The following is a 19,493-nucleotide window of genomic DNA, read 5'->3' as shown; positions in this document are numbered from 1 at the left end:
TCTGCTAAAAGGGCTCCAATATCAGTCATCTACTTAAATGCCCCAAATGCCTTCGCATCCACCTCCATAAAAGAAACAGCTAAAAGCAGGCATAGCTGGTAGCACCAGAGCAATACGAGACTTCGCCATCCCTTTCTCCATTTTGGATGAATCAAACAGAAAGGGAACAATTGAACAAATTACTGTAGAAATGACAGCGAAATGACTTCTGGTGCTTTCTTTTTCTTTTCTTTTCTTTTTTTTTTTTAGTTCTTGCAAGGCAATGGGGTTAAGTGGCTTGCCCAAGGCCACACAGCTAGGTCATTATTAAGCGTCTGAGGCTAGATTTGAACTCAGGTCCTCCTGACTCCAGGGCCAGTGCTCTATCCACTGCACCACCTAGCCGCCTCCTTCTGGTGTTTCTAAATGGGAATGAAAAGAATTTAAAAGGATGCATATCTATTTATATATATGCACATATATCCATAAATGCACATAGGCACATAGAGACATATGTATTTTTTAGCACCAGATGGAACATTTGCAAAACTTGACAATGTATTAGGGTACAGAAATATTGCAAACTAATGCAAAAAAGGCAGAAATAGTAAATAAATCCTTTTCAAAGCATAATGCAATAAAAACATACAAAAGTCAGAAATCCAAAAGGAGATGTCAGAATGAATTCCTAAATAATGAGTAGATCAAAGAACAAATAGAAACAATTCACAATTATGTGAAAGAAAATAACTGAGGAAACCACATATCAAAATTGCTGGATGGTGGCTAAAGCAGGCCCCCCGGGGGGGGATCATATCCCAGCAATCATACATTAGCACAATAGAGAAAAAGAGAATTAATGAATTGAATATGCATTTTTAAAAGTTAGCCAACAAAGAAAACTAAAGAAGAGATATTAAATATCCAAGTAGAAATCGATAAATTGGAAACAAACCATAGAAATGATCAATAAAACTAAAAGCTGGTTCTTTGAATACACGAGTAAAATGATTTTGGCTAATCTGATTAAAAAGAAGAGAGCAGAAAATCAAACCAATAAGCAAATAAGCAAGGGGAAGCCACAACACAAACAGAAAGCCATAAGATGCTGTTTTAGGACCGAAGCACTGTGGTACCCTGTAGAGAGGCAGGATGAATTAGAGGGGCTTGGCAAGTCCTTTCTCTGGACTTCAGTTTCCCGTATGTGACAACAATGAGGTCGCTGTCAGCTCTGAATCTCTGAGCAGGATCTGCTAAGATGGGGGTCCTCTGCCAGTGAGTTGAAGTTCAGGATGCTGGCCATCCGGGGCTTGGGCATTCCGAAGGATTCTGAATTCCAGATTCCTATTCCCACCTGAACAAATGCCAGTCTGCTAGCTCGACCCTGGGCATCCAGGGCCTGAGGCTTCCTCTCCTGAGGCCAGCAGGGGCTCAAGGGCAGCAGAAATTTCCTGTCAGGTCCGGTCCCAGCTCCTGGTTCAGAAAAGTGATAACCATCTTGGGGACCAGGCTGGCCTGGGCAGGGAACTTCCTGTGCCTTTGTGGAGCAGGCGGGGATCTCCCTCTTGTGCAGGGTTCATTCATTCATTCTTAATACATGTGTTTCCAGCCGGAGAGGCTTGGCTGCCCAAGGGAATATTGTAGCTAAGGGAAGGGTAGGGCTAAGGAAGTCACTTTCTGGATGTTCGAAGCCTTCTTTTCTAAATATCTTATTATTCTCAATTTGTCCTTAAGGTGGGCTTTGCAAGGATGTTTTGGAAAATTCTAACCTATCTATGTATAATAGCTATGTCCCACTACTGATAATAGTGCTTACATTTATGGGGCATTTCAGTCTCCACCTAGCAGACAAGTCACTCTAGGACCCTGGGTCCCCTCAGGGGATTGGAGTAGGTTCTAGCATTTTGGGGAAGAATATATTGTTGAAAAGTTGGAGACCTTTCTACCAAGACTCGGGGTTTGGAGGGCCTCCTTTTGTGGCCTTACCTTTGGGATTCTGGGGTCACCACTGGCCGCCAGCTCTATTGAATTGCAAGGTAGTGATGAGTAAGATAGTCTGAGGGAGCCCCACTGCAGAGTGTGAAGTGACCTCCAAGGTCCCTCATTTTGCAGAGGCGGACCCAGGGGAAAAGGGGAAGGCATCACAGGAGCCAAAAAGGCAAAAGACCACTCCAGCCCTCAAAGACTTGCCATCTAATTCTCTTAACTTTTTCTCAATAGACACCAAGGGTAACCTTTAATCTCTCTTATGGAGTCAAGTATCAGAATGGAGGAGCCACCCTCTCCCCCAACAAGAGAGAATTTAAAAACTGGTATTGTTTGAGAATAAGAATACTTCCTATAACATTGAGGTTTGCAAAGCACAGTACACATTATCTCACTTGACTCTTAATAACCTTACCTTACATATGAGGAAACAGAGGCAGGCAGAAGTCAAACGAGTTTCTCAGGACAAGCTAGTATCTCTTAGAGGTCACATTTGAACTCAGGTCTTCCTGTCTCTTAAATCCAGGGCTTTATCCATTGTGCTATCTGGAAAACAGTGAAAACAGTCTCTGCTTCTCCCCAGCTGTTTGTTCCTTCCTTAATTGTTGTAGCCTTTTAAAATTAGCTCACATTTTCCTGTAGAACATCGTGGAGGTGGGGTGAGAGTGTCTTAATCTCTTTTACAGCGCTCACAGTTCCTTGGCTTCTGCTCCAGTGACTGGGGACATGGGCAGACGGGACTTGAGCAGGGCAGCTGGGTAGGACTCTGGAAGGCTGAACATTGTGTCTTCCTTTTTATCCTGGATGGAGTCCGGAGATGCTGAACTTTATGGACTCTAGCAACCCTTGCTTAGTTGGATAATTCATTTGCAGCAGGCAAAAAGAACAACAACAAAAAAAAACTAGAGGCAAAAGAAACAGGAAAGGGATGCCCAGGGCTTAGGGGAGGCTAGCCTCTACCTGGCCCATGGAGTCACTTGTCCTCCCTTCTTTATAATGGATTTTTGATCCCCCCCCCTCCAAAAATCCTAAGGAGTCAACCGTGTTATGTCCATCATTAGTGAGAACCAGGTCCTGTTGGGGTTCTTCCCCATGCTCAAGAACCATCGCTGTAGCTGAAGGGAGAAGGTCAATGAGGGACTTTGGTTCTTGGCTCACAAAGCAGTTGGCATCTTCCTCATGTCTGTGGTTAGGATAAAGGGACCCAGATCGGGGGCTATGTGTCTGACTTCCAGAATGCTCTCTGAACTGGCAGGCTAATAGTTCTGTCAAAAAAAAAGCAACGAGGTTAGTCTGGCTCAATGTTGTTGATGAACCCCCTTGCTGGCTTCCATAGCTTAACTGCCTCCTTCTCTAAGGGTATTGAACTATCCCTTTAATAGATTCTCTGAAATGTGGTCAGAAGTAGAATCAGGATCCTTGGATGGGATGGAAGACTTCACCTCCTTCCTCTGCTCCTTTATTTAAAAAAATTGGGATGTTTTCTCAGCTTGGTCTTTTGGTCCCTTTCCTCTGCTCTAAGAGGTTTCATTCGTTCCCGAAATCTCTCCGTGTTTCAGACTCCCCTTTCTCCCTCCTGACCCAGCTCAGATGCCACCTCCCCCTCGTCTTCCTACTTTCATCATTGCTTCTTCTGCTCCTCGTTAGGAATGGTCCCACCTTCCTGCAGTCTCCCCCAACTGCTACACACACCATCCACTTCCTGGAGGTGTTGGTGACCATATCTCATGTCCCTGTAGATTGTAGGCACCCTGTGGGCAGGGGGCAGTGCCACTTTTTATCTTGACATTCTTTCCTCATTACAGGCACCCTGGTCATTCCTTTTCCCCAGCCACCGACAGGGCCGGAGTAAAGGGACCTCAGCAGTTTGTCTGCCCCTGCCCCAATCAGCTACCAAGCGTCTTGGGAAGGAAGTGTGACCCATGTCAGAGGGGACTCTCACCTCCGCCCATGGGTATAGACAGTTGTCAAGCATTTTGTTTTGTGGATTGTCTGCTCAGGTTTATGGGACAAGAAAAATGGTGGGAGGGAGAAATTTCTAGGCCCTTCCATTCTAGATGCCCAGGTCCAAAGGAACAATCTGATTTCTGTGGTTTGCCCTGAAAGAAAAAGGGACTAGAAGAGGCAGATGTTAGAAGATGGGTTGTGAGTCCCTGCCCTGGAGGCCTCTCTCTGACTTGCAAGCCCTGCTGTTCTAACTTGGGGTGGCAGGGAGGAAGTTGGCCCTTTCTTCTCTTCTATCTCCACCCTCCTAGACCCCCCACCTTCGAAGGACACCCCTGGGGCTCACACTTCCACCTGGGAGGAAGCATGTAGGGGGGGCAGATGGGACCTCGCTGCAGGGGCAGCTTCTTGGATTCCACTCAGAATCTAATTTCTTTTGCATTTAGAACATCCCCAAGCCTTCCTTTCCTTCTCTCTTGGGCACCTTCTTGCCTCTCGATCAGCCCCACCTCACCCTGGAGAAGATGGTACCTGAGTCCTCAATACTGCTCCTTGATCAATCTCAGATCAGCTTTATTAGAAAAAGGGCCTAATAGGGAGGCCAGGTGTTCCCCATCCAGGGACACAGGTGGGAGTGGAATGAGGAGCAAAGGCCCAGGGTCTTTTGGAGAGTGAAGGAGGCCATCCTTGGGAAGGTGACGAGGCCTCTGACTTACCTTGTCTGTGGAAGGAGGGCGTTGGATCAGAGGGCTTTGAAACCCCTTCCAGCTCCCACCTCCCTATAGGGTCTACTCTGGGCCAGGCTTAGGGGGCAGCTCCCCTTCCTTCATACCTCCTTGTACCTGAGCTTGGCCATCTCACTCCCAAGGAGGCTCAGGAATGGTGGTATCCTTGACATTGCCAAGGGAGAGGCTTCTCCAAGCCGGGCCTCTAGGGTCTCCAACCTTGACACAGATTTTCATGGTAGTTGGAGGCAGTTTTTTCCATTACCTCCGTTTAATCCTTCATCTTTTAGCTGTTTGAGACATGTGGCCTTGAGAAACTTTGGCCAGGAAGGGATGCTGCAGACTGGATGGCACAGTGGTTAGGACTTGGCTCCTTGGGGGCAGCAGCTAATCATTAGCTGGCCTGTGAGGGCTCAAGGCCAAAGGCCAGTATCTCATTTACTGGGTCTGCTTTGTGTGATAGGAATATTTAGCCTTTCTGATCCCCTTTCCAAGGCTGTTTCAGGAGCACAATGATGCAGGGGAGGCAGAGAGGGAATGATGGGGAATCCATAGAAAGGCTGAGGAATCATTCATTTGTTCATTCATTCATTTATTTGTGAAGGTGGGGGGGAGGGGAGGGAACCAGCCTTTATTAAGCATCTATTGTGCAATAGCTTTGGGGGCAGCGTGGTGGCCCAGTACATAGTACACCTGGCCTGGAGTCAGGAGGACATGAGTTCAAGTGCAGCCCCAGACTAGCTGGATGACCTTGGGCAAGTCACATAATCCAGTATGCTCCCATTTCCATGCCTGTGAAGGAAATGACAAACTCCTCCTATGTGTCTTTACCAAGAAAACTCCAGAAGTGGCCAAAGGAGAGCCGCATGCCTCCTGAAAAATAGCCACAAATGGGAGAGCTTTAGTCTGACAGATAAAAAAACCATATCCTAGATAACGTTCTACTGTGGATAGAGAAACCAATATAAATAATATATGTAGGAAACAGAAAGCAATGAGGGAGAGGGCTCTAGCACCTGGGCCAAGGGGGAGATGGGTAGGACAGGCCTGAAGGAGGCCAGGAATGTTACAATAGGCAGGTGCCAAGAGAAGGCATTCCAGGCATAGGGGACAGCCAGTGCAAAGGTCTGGAGATGGGAGATGGAATATGGGGACTGGCAAGAAGGCCGGGGGTTATAACCTAGACTGTATGAAGGGGGGCGATGTGCAGTAAGCCTGGTCCAGTCTAGGTGGGAGGCTCTTACTCTGTCCTGGGAAGAGGCCAGAGGACCTGGGGTGCATGCTCTAATGGGGAGGGCTCTGGGGCAGGCAGGTAGGGACTGAAGGTCCTTTGTGTGCTGTGGCAGGGTGGATGGCAAGGCTCAGGACACTTCGGGTGTCTGCAGGGCAGGGAATGTGGAGGCATGGTCCTGGTGCCCTGATTAGGGCTGGATACTCAATAGCCTGGAGATGATAGATAGACCCAAGCCCTCTGATGGGGTCTCCATGTGGAGAGAAAAGCAGGGGGCCGAGGCCAGATCTGGGAGAGACCCCCTGCCCTCAGGAAAGGTCTGGAAGGGAATAGCTGGGCGAACTGAGTCACCAGCAGGGATGGAGGAGAGGATGGGCAGGGGCGGGGTGGGGTGTCAGCCGTGCTTGCCGTCGCAGCAACTTGAGGACTAGATCACTGACTTTGTGGTCACCTTGGAGAGAGGGTCAGGAGGTGGGGGGTGGAGAAGCCCCCGAATGGAGGCGATGCCATCCAGTTACTCATCTGGTGGCCAGTATCCCTCCTCCCTCATTGTACAGAGGAGGAAGCTGAGGTCAGAGATATGAAGCCATGTCACCCCATCCAACCCTGCATTGTGGGGCAAGTTGGGTGGTGATGCTTGCTGTACTGCCCATCACTGCCAGGCCCCTCTCCCCTGGCTGGCTTCCACCTGTTGGGACCAGTGCTCCTCTTCCCCATGAGCCCGCCTTCTTGGGAAAGCTGATGCCCCATGCTCGCTCTGAACAAAAGCCTCAGGAACTTAATCCCATCCCCGGTGCTGGGGGAGATGCCAGGGAGCTTCCCACGAGGCTTACGGCCGTACCTGCCCTCCCCATACCCTTCCCAGCTCCCCTGTGGTCCTCTCCCTTGCTTGGCTTGGAGGAAGTGGGTGACCCAAGCTCTCTCCCTGAGGCCCCCCGCCTCCATTGTTGGGGCCCCTGGCAGCTGCGGGGCAAGTTGTAGGGAGGGGGATCCATTCTGATGGGTCACTGGAGACGGGAAGCTTCCTGGGGGCAGCCCTTAGCATAGTACTGCCACTAGTGGATGTTTGGCCAGTGCAGGACCACTGACTATCGTCACGAAGAGGGCAGCTGGTTGTAACGCTGGACACTGGGCGTAGTGTCAGGAGGGGCCCGAGTTCAAATCCTGATGCCTCGGCCCAGTCACCCATCTTCTCTCCACCTGTAGAATGGAGATCCTAATGCCCAGCTACCCACCGTCCAGGGCAGATGTGAGGCAGCTGCTCGGCCACATTAAGATGCCATGGAGGGAGCACGGGCTCGGCAGGTGCCAACCTTTCCCTGCTTCATCTTCTTAGGCTCAGGGCTCAGATTTCTTCAGTGACCCTCCAGCCTGCCCCCACCCCCCTGCTTCACGGGGATTAGTCGTTAAACCATCCGATCCCTTGCCAAACTGGCATCTCTGGTTTCTCCTTAAAAGGCAGAAATTGAGTAGTCAGACCCGAGCTTTGGCTGGAAGGTTTGGGCTTGGAAGGCCAGCCTCGTTTCTGGGTTCATATCTTCCTGAGCCCCCAAACTAAGGGGGGGGCGAGCCGACCTGGACATTGTGCAGGCCAGGGAGGCTGCTTGTGTGACCATCATTCCTCAGCCTTTATGTTGGTCTGCGTCCTTAGTCTTTGAGAAGTCCGGAGATGAGGCCCCTCAGGCCCATGGAGGAGAGAATGGGGGGGTGGCTATCAGTTGTGCCCCACAGTCATTGTGGGGCAGGATTCAGGGCTCCAGAAATGCCCCTCCTCTTAATCATCCTTGGAGAGGAAGCTCAGTCCTTTGGGGAAATAGCACCAACTTCCGGTGTGTTGAATCCCTCCCCAGGCTCCTGTGAGCCCCCAGGTTCTTACCTAGGATTTCCTTGGTGTTGGTGCCAGAGTGGCTCAGGGCATCCCCAGGGCCGGGCCAGTGATGCCCCCTGTTCAGTATGCCAAAAATCTTCGGGTCCTACTGGAGGCATCCTGGCCCCACTTTGATGGGCTCACCTTCCTGGATTCTGTCTCTGTGGGGGAGGTGGTGGGAGCCAGCACAGAGGTGAGCCCTGCATGATGAGAGGTGGGAGCAAGGACGCCAAAGACCTGGGTTCAAATGCCGTCTCTGACATTTCCTAGCTGAGTGACTATGGCTGGGCTTAGTGGGGAAGTCAGAGACCGGCTCCTCCAGTGGAGGGGTGTGGGTGGGAATGTCCAGAGGGAAGTGATGCCTACCCCGATGGCCTCCCGTGGATCTTTGTTGGCCCTGCTTCTGTCCATCTCAGGGAGGGCTGCCCTCTCGGGTCTTCGGAGAGGAGACTCAAGGGCAGGCCACCTGCAGGTCCCCTGACCAGGACCCTCCAGGAGCAGCGTTGAGATCTCGTGGGTTATTCAAAGTCGTTCCTAACCTGGCCCAGCATCCTTTCCTGGGTCTGGCACGTCATTGCCCAGCCCTCCCCTTCCAACCAGGCATGGCCCCCCATCTCTTCACTCTGGCCACTGCCCGCCTCCTCCGGGAAGCCTTCTAGTGCCTTCCCTCTGATCAGGGTCTTCCTTGTTGGACTGTGAGCTCCCTGCGGGCAGGCACTGACCTTTGCCTCTCTTTGTACCTTGGTCCTTAGTAAGGCCCGCTTTGCTTGGCCACAGGGAGGCCTGGCTTCCCAGGTGGCAGCTGCTGCCCACTGGGCACCTGCACAGAGGTGGCCTGGCCCGGAGGGTGCTGCCCTGCTCATGCCAATGGCTCCCTTGCCTCAGCTGGCTGCCCACTGAGGCGAGGGGGCTTCAGACGGACCAGGCTCGTGGGCAGCCCCGGGGGGCCATCAGACCTTGACCGGACTCGTGGCCTCTCTCGGCAGTTCTGTACCGAGCTCAACCAACCCACCCTGCCCAGCATCCGGAAGTGGAAGGGCCCGCGTGGATCTTGGAGAGGAGTGGTCTCAGGGAAATCCTCCAGCCAGTTGCCTCAGGTGCGTCTTTTGTGTCCTGGGGGGTCCCGGTTCTCACCAGGCTCGGACTCACCTTAGGTAGCACAGAGATGGCTGGGAGGAAAGGCAGGAAGCCCTGGGCTCAGATCTGACCTAGCTGGGAGACCCTAGACAAGTCACTGTGCTTAGTTTGCCTGTTTCCTCCTCTGTAACATGGGGCACCCGCTAGCCCGGCCCGGGCACCAGCCATGATAGGAATTAGTAAGAAGAACAGCTATGGTTCTAGACTTACTCTGGGCTTTACAAATTGCAGAGCCCGGCCCGGCATCTGCTGTCGTGGTCCCCATGTAATGGGGGAAACTGTGTCTCAGAGAAGTAAGATGCCTGGACCTTGGCCCCCTCTTGAGGTCCCACCACTGTTCCTTTGTGGGGGAGGGGAGGGGCCTGGGCCCTGGGGGACCCCATGGAGCAGGGTCACTGCTCAGGGGGCCGAACCTGGCCTGCCTCCTCAGCCCCCACTGCTCCCCCTCGAGGGTGGCACTGTGGATGCCTCTGCTCGGCCGGCAGCATTAGAACCCAGATCTTCCTGAACAAGCCCGGCCCTGCCCCCCTGGCCAGCGCCCTCTCACCCTCCACTCTCTCCTGACAGGGGGGCCCCTTCCTGGGATTCCTCTGGGACGCCGCTGCGGGGATCGAACTCAAGGAGGCCGGCTTCCAGGAGGGCCCCCAGGCCAACAGCAACGGGAAACACCCGAACCCCAACCCCTATCTCGCGCACTTTAAGGTATCCTTGGGCACATTTACATGCCTGTGCACACGTGTGTCCTGTCTGTCCAGTGCAGATGCTGGGCTTGGGGATCTGGGTTCTAATCCTGCTTCTGCCCTGTCCCCGGGCCTCAGGTTAGGGCAGCAGGTGCCCCCCCCCCCCATGTTGCTGTCCTCTGGCTGGCCAGCAGCCGGGCTCTCCCCACCCAGTGCCTGGGCCTGTTCCCCTGCCCGTGAGGAGGTGCAGGTCCCTCTAACGGCGGTGCCCGCTCTGGTGTCTTTTCTCTTGTGTTTCCTCACGTCCAGGTCGGGGGAAACGACCTTGTGTTGGTGAACCTGTGTCTGGCAGCCCCAGCCCTGCCCCTGGGCGGGGAGAATCCCAGCAAGCCCCCAGACCACAGCCTCAGAGCCTCAGCCTTCACCCAGACCCTACAGGACACGCTCAAAGGTAGGGCAGGCTGGGGGCCGGGTGGACCACTGCCCTGGCAAGCCGGGCCCCATCTTGCTGGGCCGCTAGCATCCCCGGGCTCTGAGGAATTGGCCTAGCTGGGGAGAGGCGGGGGGATGTGGGCAGCAGCCGGCGGGGTGAGGTGAGGTCAGTGACCCTAGGACCACTCCTCTCCCTCCAATGGCCCAGGCTGCCCAGCCCTGGGAGACAGAATGGAAGGTCCTGGCTTCCTGCCGGGAACCCCTTCACCCAGGACCTCGAAGGGAGGAGGCCGGTGGCCCGGGCTAGCTGTGCCAGGTGGCCCCCAAGCTGGCCCTCCTGGCCCGGGCTGGCCAGGGCTCAACCTGGAGGCCTGCTGGGGTGGTGGTGGGAAGGGCCTTGCTTCACACACACACACACACTCACAGACACAGACACACAGACATTCACAGACACAGACACACGGACACACACACACTCACAGACACAGACACTCACACAGACACAGACGCACACAGACACACAGACACATACACTCACAGACACGGATGCACACAGACACACACAGACACACACAGACACAGGCACTCACACACAGACACACACACTCACAGACACAGACACACACACACACACACACACACACTCACAGACACAGACACTCACAGACACACACAGACTCACAGACACAGATGCACACAGACACACACACTCACAGACACACACACTCACAGACACACACACAGACACAGATGCACACAGATGCACTCACACACACTCACAGACACAGACACACAGACACACACACACTCACAGACACACACTCACAGACACACACAGACACACAGAGACACACACTCACAGACACAGACACACAGACACACACACTCACAGACACAGACACACATAGACACACACTCACAGACACAGACACACACACTCACAGACACAGACACAGACACACACACACACACAGACACACACACTCACAGACACAGACACACAGACACACACACTCACAGACACAGACACTCACAGACACACACAGACACACACTCACAGACACACACACAGACACAGACACTCACAGACACACAGACACAGACACACAGACACACACAGACACACACACAGACACAGATGCACACAGATGCATTCACACTCACAGACACAGACACACACACTCACAGACACAGACACTCACAGACACACACAGACACACACACAGACACACACAGACACAGACACACACACAGACACAGATGCACTCACACACACTCACAGACACAGACACACAGACACACACACACTCACAGACACAGACACACATAGACACACACTCACAGACACAGACACACACACTCACACACACAGACAAACAGACACACACACTCACAGACACAGACACACAGACACACACACTCACAGACACAGACACACACAGACACACACTCACAGACACAGACACACACTCACTCACACACACACACACAGACACACACACTCACAGACACAGACACACACACTCACAGACACAGACACACACACACACTCACACTCACAGACACACACACTCACAGACACACACAGACACACACACTCACAGACACAGACACTCACAGACACACACAGACACACACTCACAGACACACACACAGACACAGACACAGACACACACAGACACAGACACACAGACACACACAGACACACACACAGACACAGATGCACACAGATGCATTCACACTCACAGACACAGACACACACACTCACAGACACAGACACTCACAGACACACACACAGACACAGACACACAGACACACACAGACACACACACTCACAGACACAGACACTCACAGACACACACACACAGACACACACACACACAGACACAGACACACACAGATGCACTCACACACACTCTCCTGGCTGGTCTGGTCGGTGAAGCTCAGTCTGTGGGGTGGGGGTGAGACCCAGGCTGACCAGGAGAGATCTGGCCCTTCCCGGTCAGGTCGCCGAACCCTCGATTTTCTCATCCGTCCAGCGGGGTTACTCCTTCCTCCGGGACCCTCGGCAGGCATCACTTCCTGAAGTGCTGGGGATCTGAGCTTCTACTCCCCCCCCCCCAGAACATCAGAGCCCGGGGGTGCTGGGGGCCTCTCCCTGGAGGGTGTTGGGGAGCATCTTCAGATGCTGCCAGCTTCTGGATGGGGATGCCCAGAGGCCTGCTGACCCGTCCCCCATTTTACAGAGAGGCCCCCGCTTCTTGGCCGGCCTTGGGTGCTTGGAGGGAGTGGCTCCAGCCCGGGGAGGCAAAGGCCTGTTGCCCGCCCCCCCCCCCCCAGCTTCTGAAAGAGAGTATTGGGTGCAAAGTTTCCCTGGGCTCCCGGAGGGCTGCCGACCCCCGCTCCCCTGGAGCTGCTAGGCACTGGGAAGGGCTTGGAGCCTTGCCCTGGCACTCCTCTCGCTGCTGGGGCCCTGGAAACAGCTTGGAGGAAACCGTGCGGCGCCTGCCTCCCCTCCTCCCTCCTCTGACTTCTAGGAGAGAAAGACGTGGCTATTCTGGGGGACTTCGGCCAGGGCCCCGAGAGCTGCGACTGGGACGTCCTGAGGAAGGAGAAGTTCCAGGCCCTGGTCCCGGGCGGCACCTTCACTGACATCAGCACCAAGAACCCTCAGGGAACCAGATCACTGGCCAACATCTGGCTCAGTAAAAGCCTCAGGAAGGTCTTCACAGGTAAGGCACCCCGGGCGCAGCCCTGGGAGCCGACTTTTAAAAAGCCCCTGTTCTTCTGGGGGGCTTGTCCGGAGACAGGGTCCCCACTGCCCCTGGGGAGCCCCCGGGAAGCACGGAGGCCCTGGGCCCCGTCTCCTCAGGCAGCCGGGGCAGCGCGCACCCATCGGGCCGTTTCACCGAATGCATGGCGTGACCTCGGTTAACCAGACCCTCACTCCCGGCCCCGGTCCAGACCCCCGAGGCCATCCGATGCAGCCCCCACGTCCGCAGAGAGGGAGCGGAGGCCAAATGGCCTAGCCCCCCCCCCCCAGGAAGGTGGGATTTGCACCCGGACCTTGTGACTCCAGAGCCCCAGAGGCCGCCCCTGACGCCCGGCTTTTCACCGTCCCCACAGGCCACTGGGCGGTGCTGAGAGAAGGCCTCACCAACCCCTGGATCCCAGATAACTGGTCCTGGGGCGGAGTGGCGTCCGGCCACTGCCCGGTGTTGGCCGAAGTCTACACGGACAGGGACTGGACCGAGAAGGAGGGCGGCCCTCGCGGCGGCAGCGACGCGTCCTCGGAGCAGGGCGAGGCCCACGGTAAACATGAGCGATGACGGCGCCGAGGCCGGGCTGGTGGAGCCCCGGTGAGCCCCACGGCCCTTCCCTCCGCGCCCCCCAGGAGCTCCTCGCCACTCCCCAAGCTGCGGTTCCGTGCGGCACCTCCGTGGTGGCCAGCGTGAGGCCGTCCTCCGGGGACAGGCTCCTCGGGCCGGCGGGGAAGCCGGACAGCCCCGGGGCCAGCGGGGAAGCCGGACAGCCCCGGGGCCGGCGGGGCCGGCTCGGCCTCCCATCCCGGCCTGCCGACGCCCGGCTCGAGGAGGCGCGGCTTCTACCCTCGGCGCCCCCTCTGAGCTTCCACTAACCGCGGCTCCTGGGAGCTGGGCGGAGGGACAAAGCTGGACCGGCCGCTGCCTGGCCCGGCCGCTCCGGCCGCCGCTCCCAGCCCCGCGCCGACCTCGCCTCCTCAGGCCCGGCCATCTCTTCCGCTCCTCCTCGGCACCAGCTGGGAAGAAGGCCGCCCTCCTCTCCTGGCCCGACCCTTTGCTGGACCCCCGGCTGGCCCTCAAGCTCGGCCCGGCCTTCCCTGCCCGCCTCGTTTCTCCCTCCGTCTCTTCTGCCTTAGAGAGACAGAGAGGGGAGAGGAGAGGGGAGGGGGGTCCGGAGCCCGACCCTCCTGAAGCTGCCTCCCAGCCCCCAGGGCGCCCGGAGCTTCTTACTGGGTGCCCCCTGGACTTCCCGCAGCGTCACCGCCCTCCTCTCCCTCCCCTGCCCTCCCTCTCCTTCTGACGGCCTCCCCTCGGCCCCTCAGCCCAGGCTCTCATCTCTGTGGATCTCCTGGGTTGTGCGGATGCGGGCAGTTCCAGTCCTGCCCTCTCTCTCGGGCCCCAGCTGCAGCACAAGACTAGGGGCCCATCCTCCCCAGCCCTCAGGTTCTAAGCTTGGGGTCCGCCTGGACTCCTCACCTTTCATCACCCCGGTGTCCAGGCAGCCGCCAAGCCTCCTCCCCTTGCTCCCTGCCCTCGGGCCAGATGACCGTCGCCCTAGTTCCAGGCCCTCTGGCCTCTCCTCTGACCTCCCTGCCTCCCATTTCCCCTCTCTGCCATGCTGCCGTCTCCCCTTGGAGGGGGCTTCCTGGTGCCTCTATCTCGTGGGGCTGCATTTAGAGCCAGCTCCCATCTCCTTTCAGACTTGATTTTTTCTCTCTGCTCACCATCTGAGTGGCCGCTCCATCCTTTGTCTCTGGCTCTGCCCACAGTGGGCACCTGTGCCGGGGATGCCCTCCTTCCCCTTCATGTCTCCTTTGGCAGCTCCGCTCAGGTGCAGTCTTCCTTGCTCCCCAAATCCGCCTTCCCCCTTCCTATACTGTTGTGCCTGGGCGGAGTGGAAGGTCCCTGAGGGCAGGCACTGTGCCCTCTGCTTCTGTGCCCTTGCCTCCAGCACCAGGTGCTGTAGATGGTGGGCGCTGACTAAACGCTTATGAGATTGTATTGACTTGACTTGAAATAAACCTCAGCAGAACTGGTTGCTCGTGGCTCTGTTTGTGGCCCTTTCCCCTCAGTTCCCCCCAGGCTCAGGCCCAAAGGGTCCTGGAGCCGCCTGACTGATGCCCAGAGCGGCCAGGCTTCCACTGGACGTCTCTCGGTGGCCTCCCTGCCAGCTCTTCCCTTTGCCCGTCGGCCAGCCGGCGCCTCTGGTCTCCCACCCGCACCCCTTCACAGGCAGTGCCCAACTGGCTGGACCCTCTGAAAGAAGCCCACAGTCATTACTGGGCACTGTGCCATCCCTGCCCTCGAGGAGATGACTTTACTGGGCCCTGAAGGCCAGTTGGAGCCAGGGGCACACAAGCTGACAGTGAGCCGGGTGGGACATGGGCCTCCACGAAGGGAGGGGTCCATCTAGGCCTGCAGTGGGGAGATGACCACCGTGGGCCGAGGCACAGTCTAGACTGGGGGTGGACATGGAGTGGGGATGATTGGAGCTCAAATGCTTCCTAGCTGGGCCCTTGACCCTGTGACCTGGGGGCTGGCGGCCATAGGGGGTCCCAGCCCCTCAGCGACCCTCCCTCCTGAGATACCCCTAGGATTCGGCTTGACTGGGAGGCGGGGCACCGCCCCTTCCCACTCAGCCTGAGATGAGCCTGTTCTCCCCAGGCGAGCTGCAAGGGCAGGAGAGAAAGGGGCTTGGGCGGGGGTCCTAAGGGAGCTGAGGCCCAGCTCTGCCTTCCCTTCAAGGCTGGAGCTGGGGGGCTTGGCGATGAGCCTGATGTCATATGGGGGGGCTGCACACCTCCTGGCCCTCCCTGTGAGGCGCCCACTTAGCCGGACTCCTGGGGAGCCGAGCCCGCTGCTTTGGCTGCGGGTTCAAGGAGAGACCTTGAAGAGGGGTTGCCGACTGGGGCCTCCTGGGGGATGCAAGTGGGTCTCTGACTGTCCGAGCTCTCAGGCTAGCTGGGGGAACTGGCTCCCCAAAGGAAACACCTTATGTGAAGAAAAGCTTGAAGCCCCTAACGCAGGGTTGTTAGGACTGGCTGCTGCTTCCATCCCTGTCTCCCCAGCTGAGGAGGCTGAGGCAGGTAGGTGGTAACTTGGCCAGGGTCACCCCGGCTGGTCCTGGCCAAGCTGCACTGGAACTCACATCTTCCCGACTCGACTCTGGCGCCACCTGGTGGCATCGTGTTAGGCACAGGACCCGGAACAATGTTAACTATTTATGGGTCAGAGAAAATTCTAGGCTTTGGGCCTGGCTTTAAGTAGACGTCAGTGTATGCGTGACAGCCGAGGGCGCCACGCGCACAGAGCGCCAGGCCGGCCAGACTCATCTGCCTGAGTCTAAATCCAGCCTCAGGCTCTTCCTAGCTGTGTGACCCGGGTCCAGTCACCTAATCCTGGCCTCGGTTTCCTCATCTGTAAATGAGCTGAGAAGGAAATGGCCACCCCCTCCACTATCTCTGCCAAGGGGCTCACGGACGGTTGGACCCCCCACAGACCTTACACCCCGATGTGTGGACACTGCCCCCCCCAGCAGGGAGAGGATAGAGATGGAGGTAGACAGAGAAGACAGGCAGAAGGACTAGTGGATGAGTGGCCTGGGCTGGCCACAGGCCCCCATCCATCCTCCCCTTCTCTGCTTTGGTTTCTCAGGACCGGCTGCCCCCTGATGTTCAGACCTAGGCCCCCTCCCTTGCTTACAGAAAAGGAACCAGACACTCGGGAAGATAAAGGGGTCCACCCCAGGTCAAGCCTGGATTTGAACCCAGGTCTTCTGTCTCCAGGGCCAGTGCTCTTTGCTCCTCCCTTGGGAGTCCAGCATGGGGCTCTGGCTGGGCCAGGGGGATTAAGGGAAAGGTGTAGTTTTATCACCATCACATTGGCAGGCCCCAAGCCCCTGCCCCTTTTGGTCCCTCTGACCAGAGCCCGCCATTTTGCCTGCAGCGGGGGTCTTGGGGAAGGGGAGCTCAGTCCATGGGAAAGCTCTCCTCATTGCGGTCTAACTGTCCATGATAAGGGGGGAGGGGTTTTGTCCCACGTTGGAAGTGAGCAAGCAGGGGGAGAGGAGAGGACAGCTGCTGGGCCCGAGGCTGAGTGGCCCGGCCCCGCAGCCCTCCCTGGCGGGCGGGTCGGCTGGACACCCCAGAATGGAAGTCAAGCCAGGCCTGGAAGATGCTGGTTTGGGGGCTGCAGCCACAGGGAAGCCCCCTGATGACAATGGAGACCCTTGGCTCTCCCCCTGTCTTGACCAGGGCTCTGTACACAGGAGATACTCAATACATGTTAGGTAAGTTAAGGGGCGAGGACAAGAATTTGTGCAGGGGAAGTGTGATTGTGGTGAAGTCTGAGGTTCTGAATTCAAATCCTACCTTTTAGTCTCAGCTTTTCTGTCTATAAGGTGGGGCTAGTCTCCATGGTTGCCCTGGCAGGAAGCTGGAGGGGCCAGAGGCTCCATTGCCCCGGCTCTCTGTCTTATCAGAGGACACAGGGCCAAAGTCTTCAAAACAAGTCAGGTTTGACTCCCACCCTGAAGACCAGTGGGCTCCACCCCAGAGAAATCTCACGCTGAGCAAAGGCCCGGAGGTCAAGGTGGAATATTATGGGGGTAGGGATGCAGTGCTCCCAGGACCCAAGAGACCACAGAGGTGTTCATTCACCTCCTGTCGTGTACCCCAGTCTTCTCACTCGGGGTCCCACCCTCCTGCTCAATGGGTGGACAGGCAGGAAGTGAGTTGAGAAGGGGAGAAGGGTCTGCTGTGGGAAGCACTGGGAAGGTCAATGCCCAGCCTCCGCTCCCCCTTATGATTTCAGAGAGATGACCCTGGAATGGGGTTGCTGGGATAGACTGACTTTGAGGGAGGAATGTTTATTTTTTACATTCTTTTCTTCTAGAATTCTTGAGCTCCAGATTCTCTCCCTTCCACCCTTCCCCTGCCCACTGAGAAGGAAAGCAATATATCAATTATTGATGAAAACACTTCCATAGAACCAGTTTCAGTTTCCACTCAGTTCATCAGATCTCTCTGGAGGTGATCTCTCTGAAATTGGGCTCCCCAGCTGATCACCGTGACAACACGGCTGTCCATGGGCACCACAATCTCCCGGTTCAAGAGACAAGAACAGAAAGTCAAGAGAATGAAAAACGAGAAGACCATGTGCACTATCTCATACAAAACCACAGATCCAGGAGAGAGAAACAACTACTGGACCATCTGTCCAGAAGCAGAGGGTGAAACAAATCCAAAAAAATCTGCCAATCACCTCCTGAAAGAAATCCCCAAATGAAGATGCAGGAATCTTGGAACCAAAGGGGCAAGTATTGCCAAGCCAGAAAGGAACAATTCAAATACTGCGGAGTCCGAGTTGGGATGCCGCAAGACTTAGCAGCTTGTTCATTAAAGGGACAGAAGGCTTGGAACAGGATCCTTGGGAAGGCCAAGGAACTAGGATTTCGATCAAGGATCATCCTTCCAACAGAATGGAATATAATCTTTCAGAGGAGAAATGAATATTCAGTGAATGAGGACTTCAAGAATTCATTTGACTTTAAACACAAGAGGGGCCAGAGAAGCATTAAAAGATAGAGGAAAGATCAATCCCAAGGGACTCAATGGAATTAAACTGTTGATGTTCTTAAGTGAGAAGATAAATGTGTCATTCCCAAGGACTTTATCATTATTAGGACAGAAGGGTCTACACAGGCTGAGGGAAAGAGGGTAGTGGGGTGATCTCAAAACAGAGTGAAGAGGTGAGGAAGAAGGATGCATGGGGGAAAGGGAAAGGGAGAGGTAGGATGGGGAACATTTTCTTACATAGAGGCTTGCAAGAAAGAGCTTTTATAGGGGAGGAAAGCTGGGGTTGGGGTGATGGGTGATGCTTGCAGCTCACTCTTACCCAATTGGGAGATAGAAGGGGAATGGGATAAGAAATATTGGGGGGTGATAAAGGGGAGGGCAATTTGGTGGAGGCAGTGGTTAGACACAAGACAGACTTTTGAGGAGGGAGGGGCAGGATGAGAAGGGAGGATAAGCAGAAAAATGGGATGGAGTGACCCTGTGAATGAGAATGGGATGAGCTCACCCATAAAATGGAAGCAGAGAGCAACCTGAATTGAAACCGGAATCCAGCAATATTGTGTGTACAAGACCCCCTTGGGACAGAGTTCAAATAAAGGGCTGGAGCCGATGAGATGGGATCTCAAGTCTCAGGGGCTTGGCCATGATCTCTGCACTTCAGCTGAGGTGAAGAGGGCAGGGGTGGCAGTCATGATCTCAGACAAAGCAAAAGCAAAATCAGATCTAGTTGAAAGATAATCAAGGAAGTGGCATTTTTGCACCAAAGATACAATGACAATGAAGCAATAGCAAAAACATATTATGGCAATTCTGATAATGGTCTCATTTCTCAAATATAATATAAGAGTGACTATAAAAAACCTCAAATAAGAAATGATTTGTAGTGCTCATTCAAAGCTGCTTTTCATCTATCCCTCAAGGAATTCCAGAGTTTTCAGATATGTGGAGCAGGAATTCAAGAGTCAATGAAGGATTCAGGGCCTTGTTAGAGATTCTGGAGTGAAAGAGGGGAGGAGGAGGAGGTGGTCGGCCCTTTATTGGGAGCCCCAGATTGGCCCAGGTCCTGAGCTGCCCTGGAAAGAGGCAGAGGTGGTGGAGAGGAAAAGTGAGAAGTTAGGGCCCGAGAAAGGAAAAAGAGACCAAGGGGGCATGTAGGCCGCCTCCCGGACCCTGG

At 55.2% G+C, this 19,493-nt stretch overlaps 1 protein-coding gene across 1 annotated transcript in view; it reads left to right on the top strand.

Moving 5' to 3' along the window:
- The window catches only part of EEPD1 (endonuclease/exonuclease/phosphatase family domain containing 1), a 44,255-nt gene extending 29,480 nt beyond the window's left edge, over positions 1–14,775 (top strand). Inside the window, exons 3-7 of the mRNA XM_074199250.1 lie at positions 8,719–8,829; positions 9,437–9,571; positions 9,859–10,000; positions 12,519–12,713; positions 13,108–14,775. Of these exons, the coding sequence (XP_074055351.1) occupies positions 8,719–8,829; positions 9,437–9,571; positions 9,859–10,000; positions 12,519–12,713; positions 13,108–13,310 (786 nt within the window). The 3' untranslated portion in view covers positions 13,311–14,775. The remainder of the gene's footprint in view (positions 1–8,718; positions 8,830–9,436; positions 9,572–9,858; positions 10,001–12,518; positions 12,714–13,107) is intronic.
- The last annotated feature ends 4,718 nt before the right edge of the window (positions 14,776–19,493 follow it).

Source organism: Macrotis lagotis, chromosome 8 (assembly GCF_037893015.1).
Source record: "Macrotis lagotis isolate mMagLag1 chromosome 8, bilby.v1.9.chrom.fasta, whole genome shotgun sequence".
Taxonomy (NCBI): domain Eukaryota; kingdom Metazoa; phylum Chordata; class Mammalia; order Peramelemorphia; family Peramelidae; genus Macrotis; species Macrotis lagotis.
The sequence above is the reverse complement of the archived record's forward strand: the minus strand, read 5'-3'. Positions and strand labels throughout refer to the sequence as shown.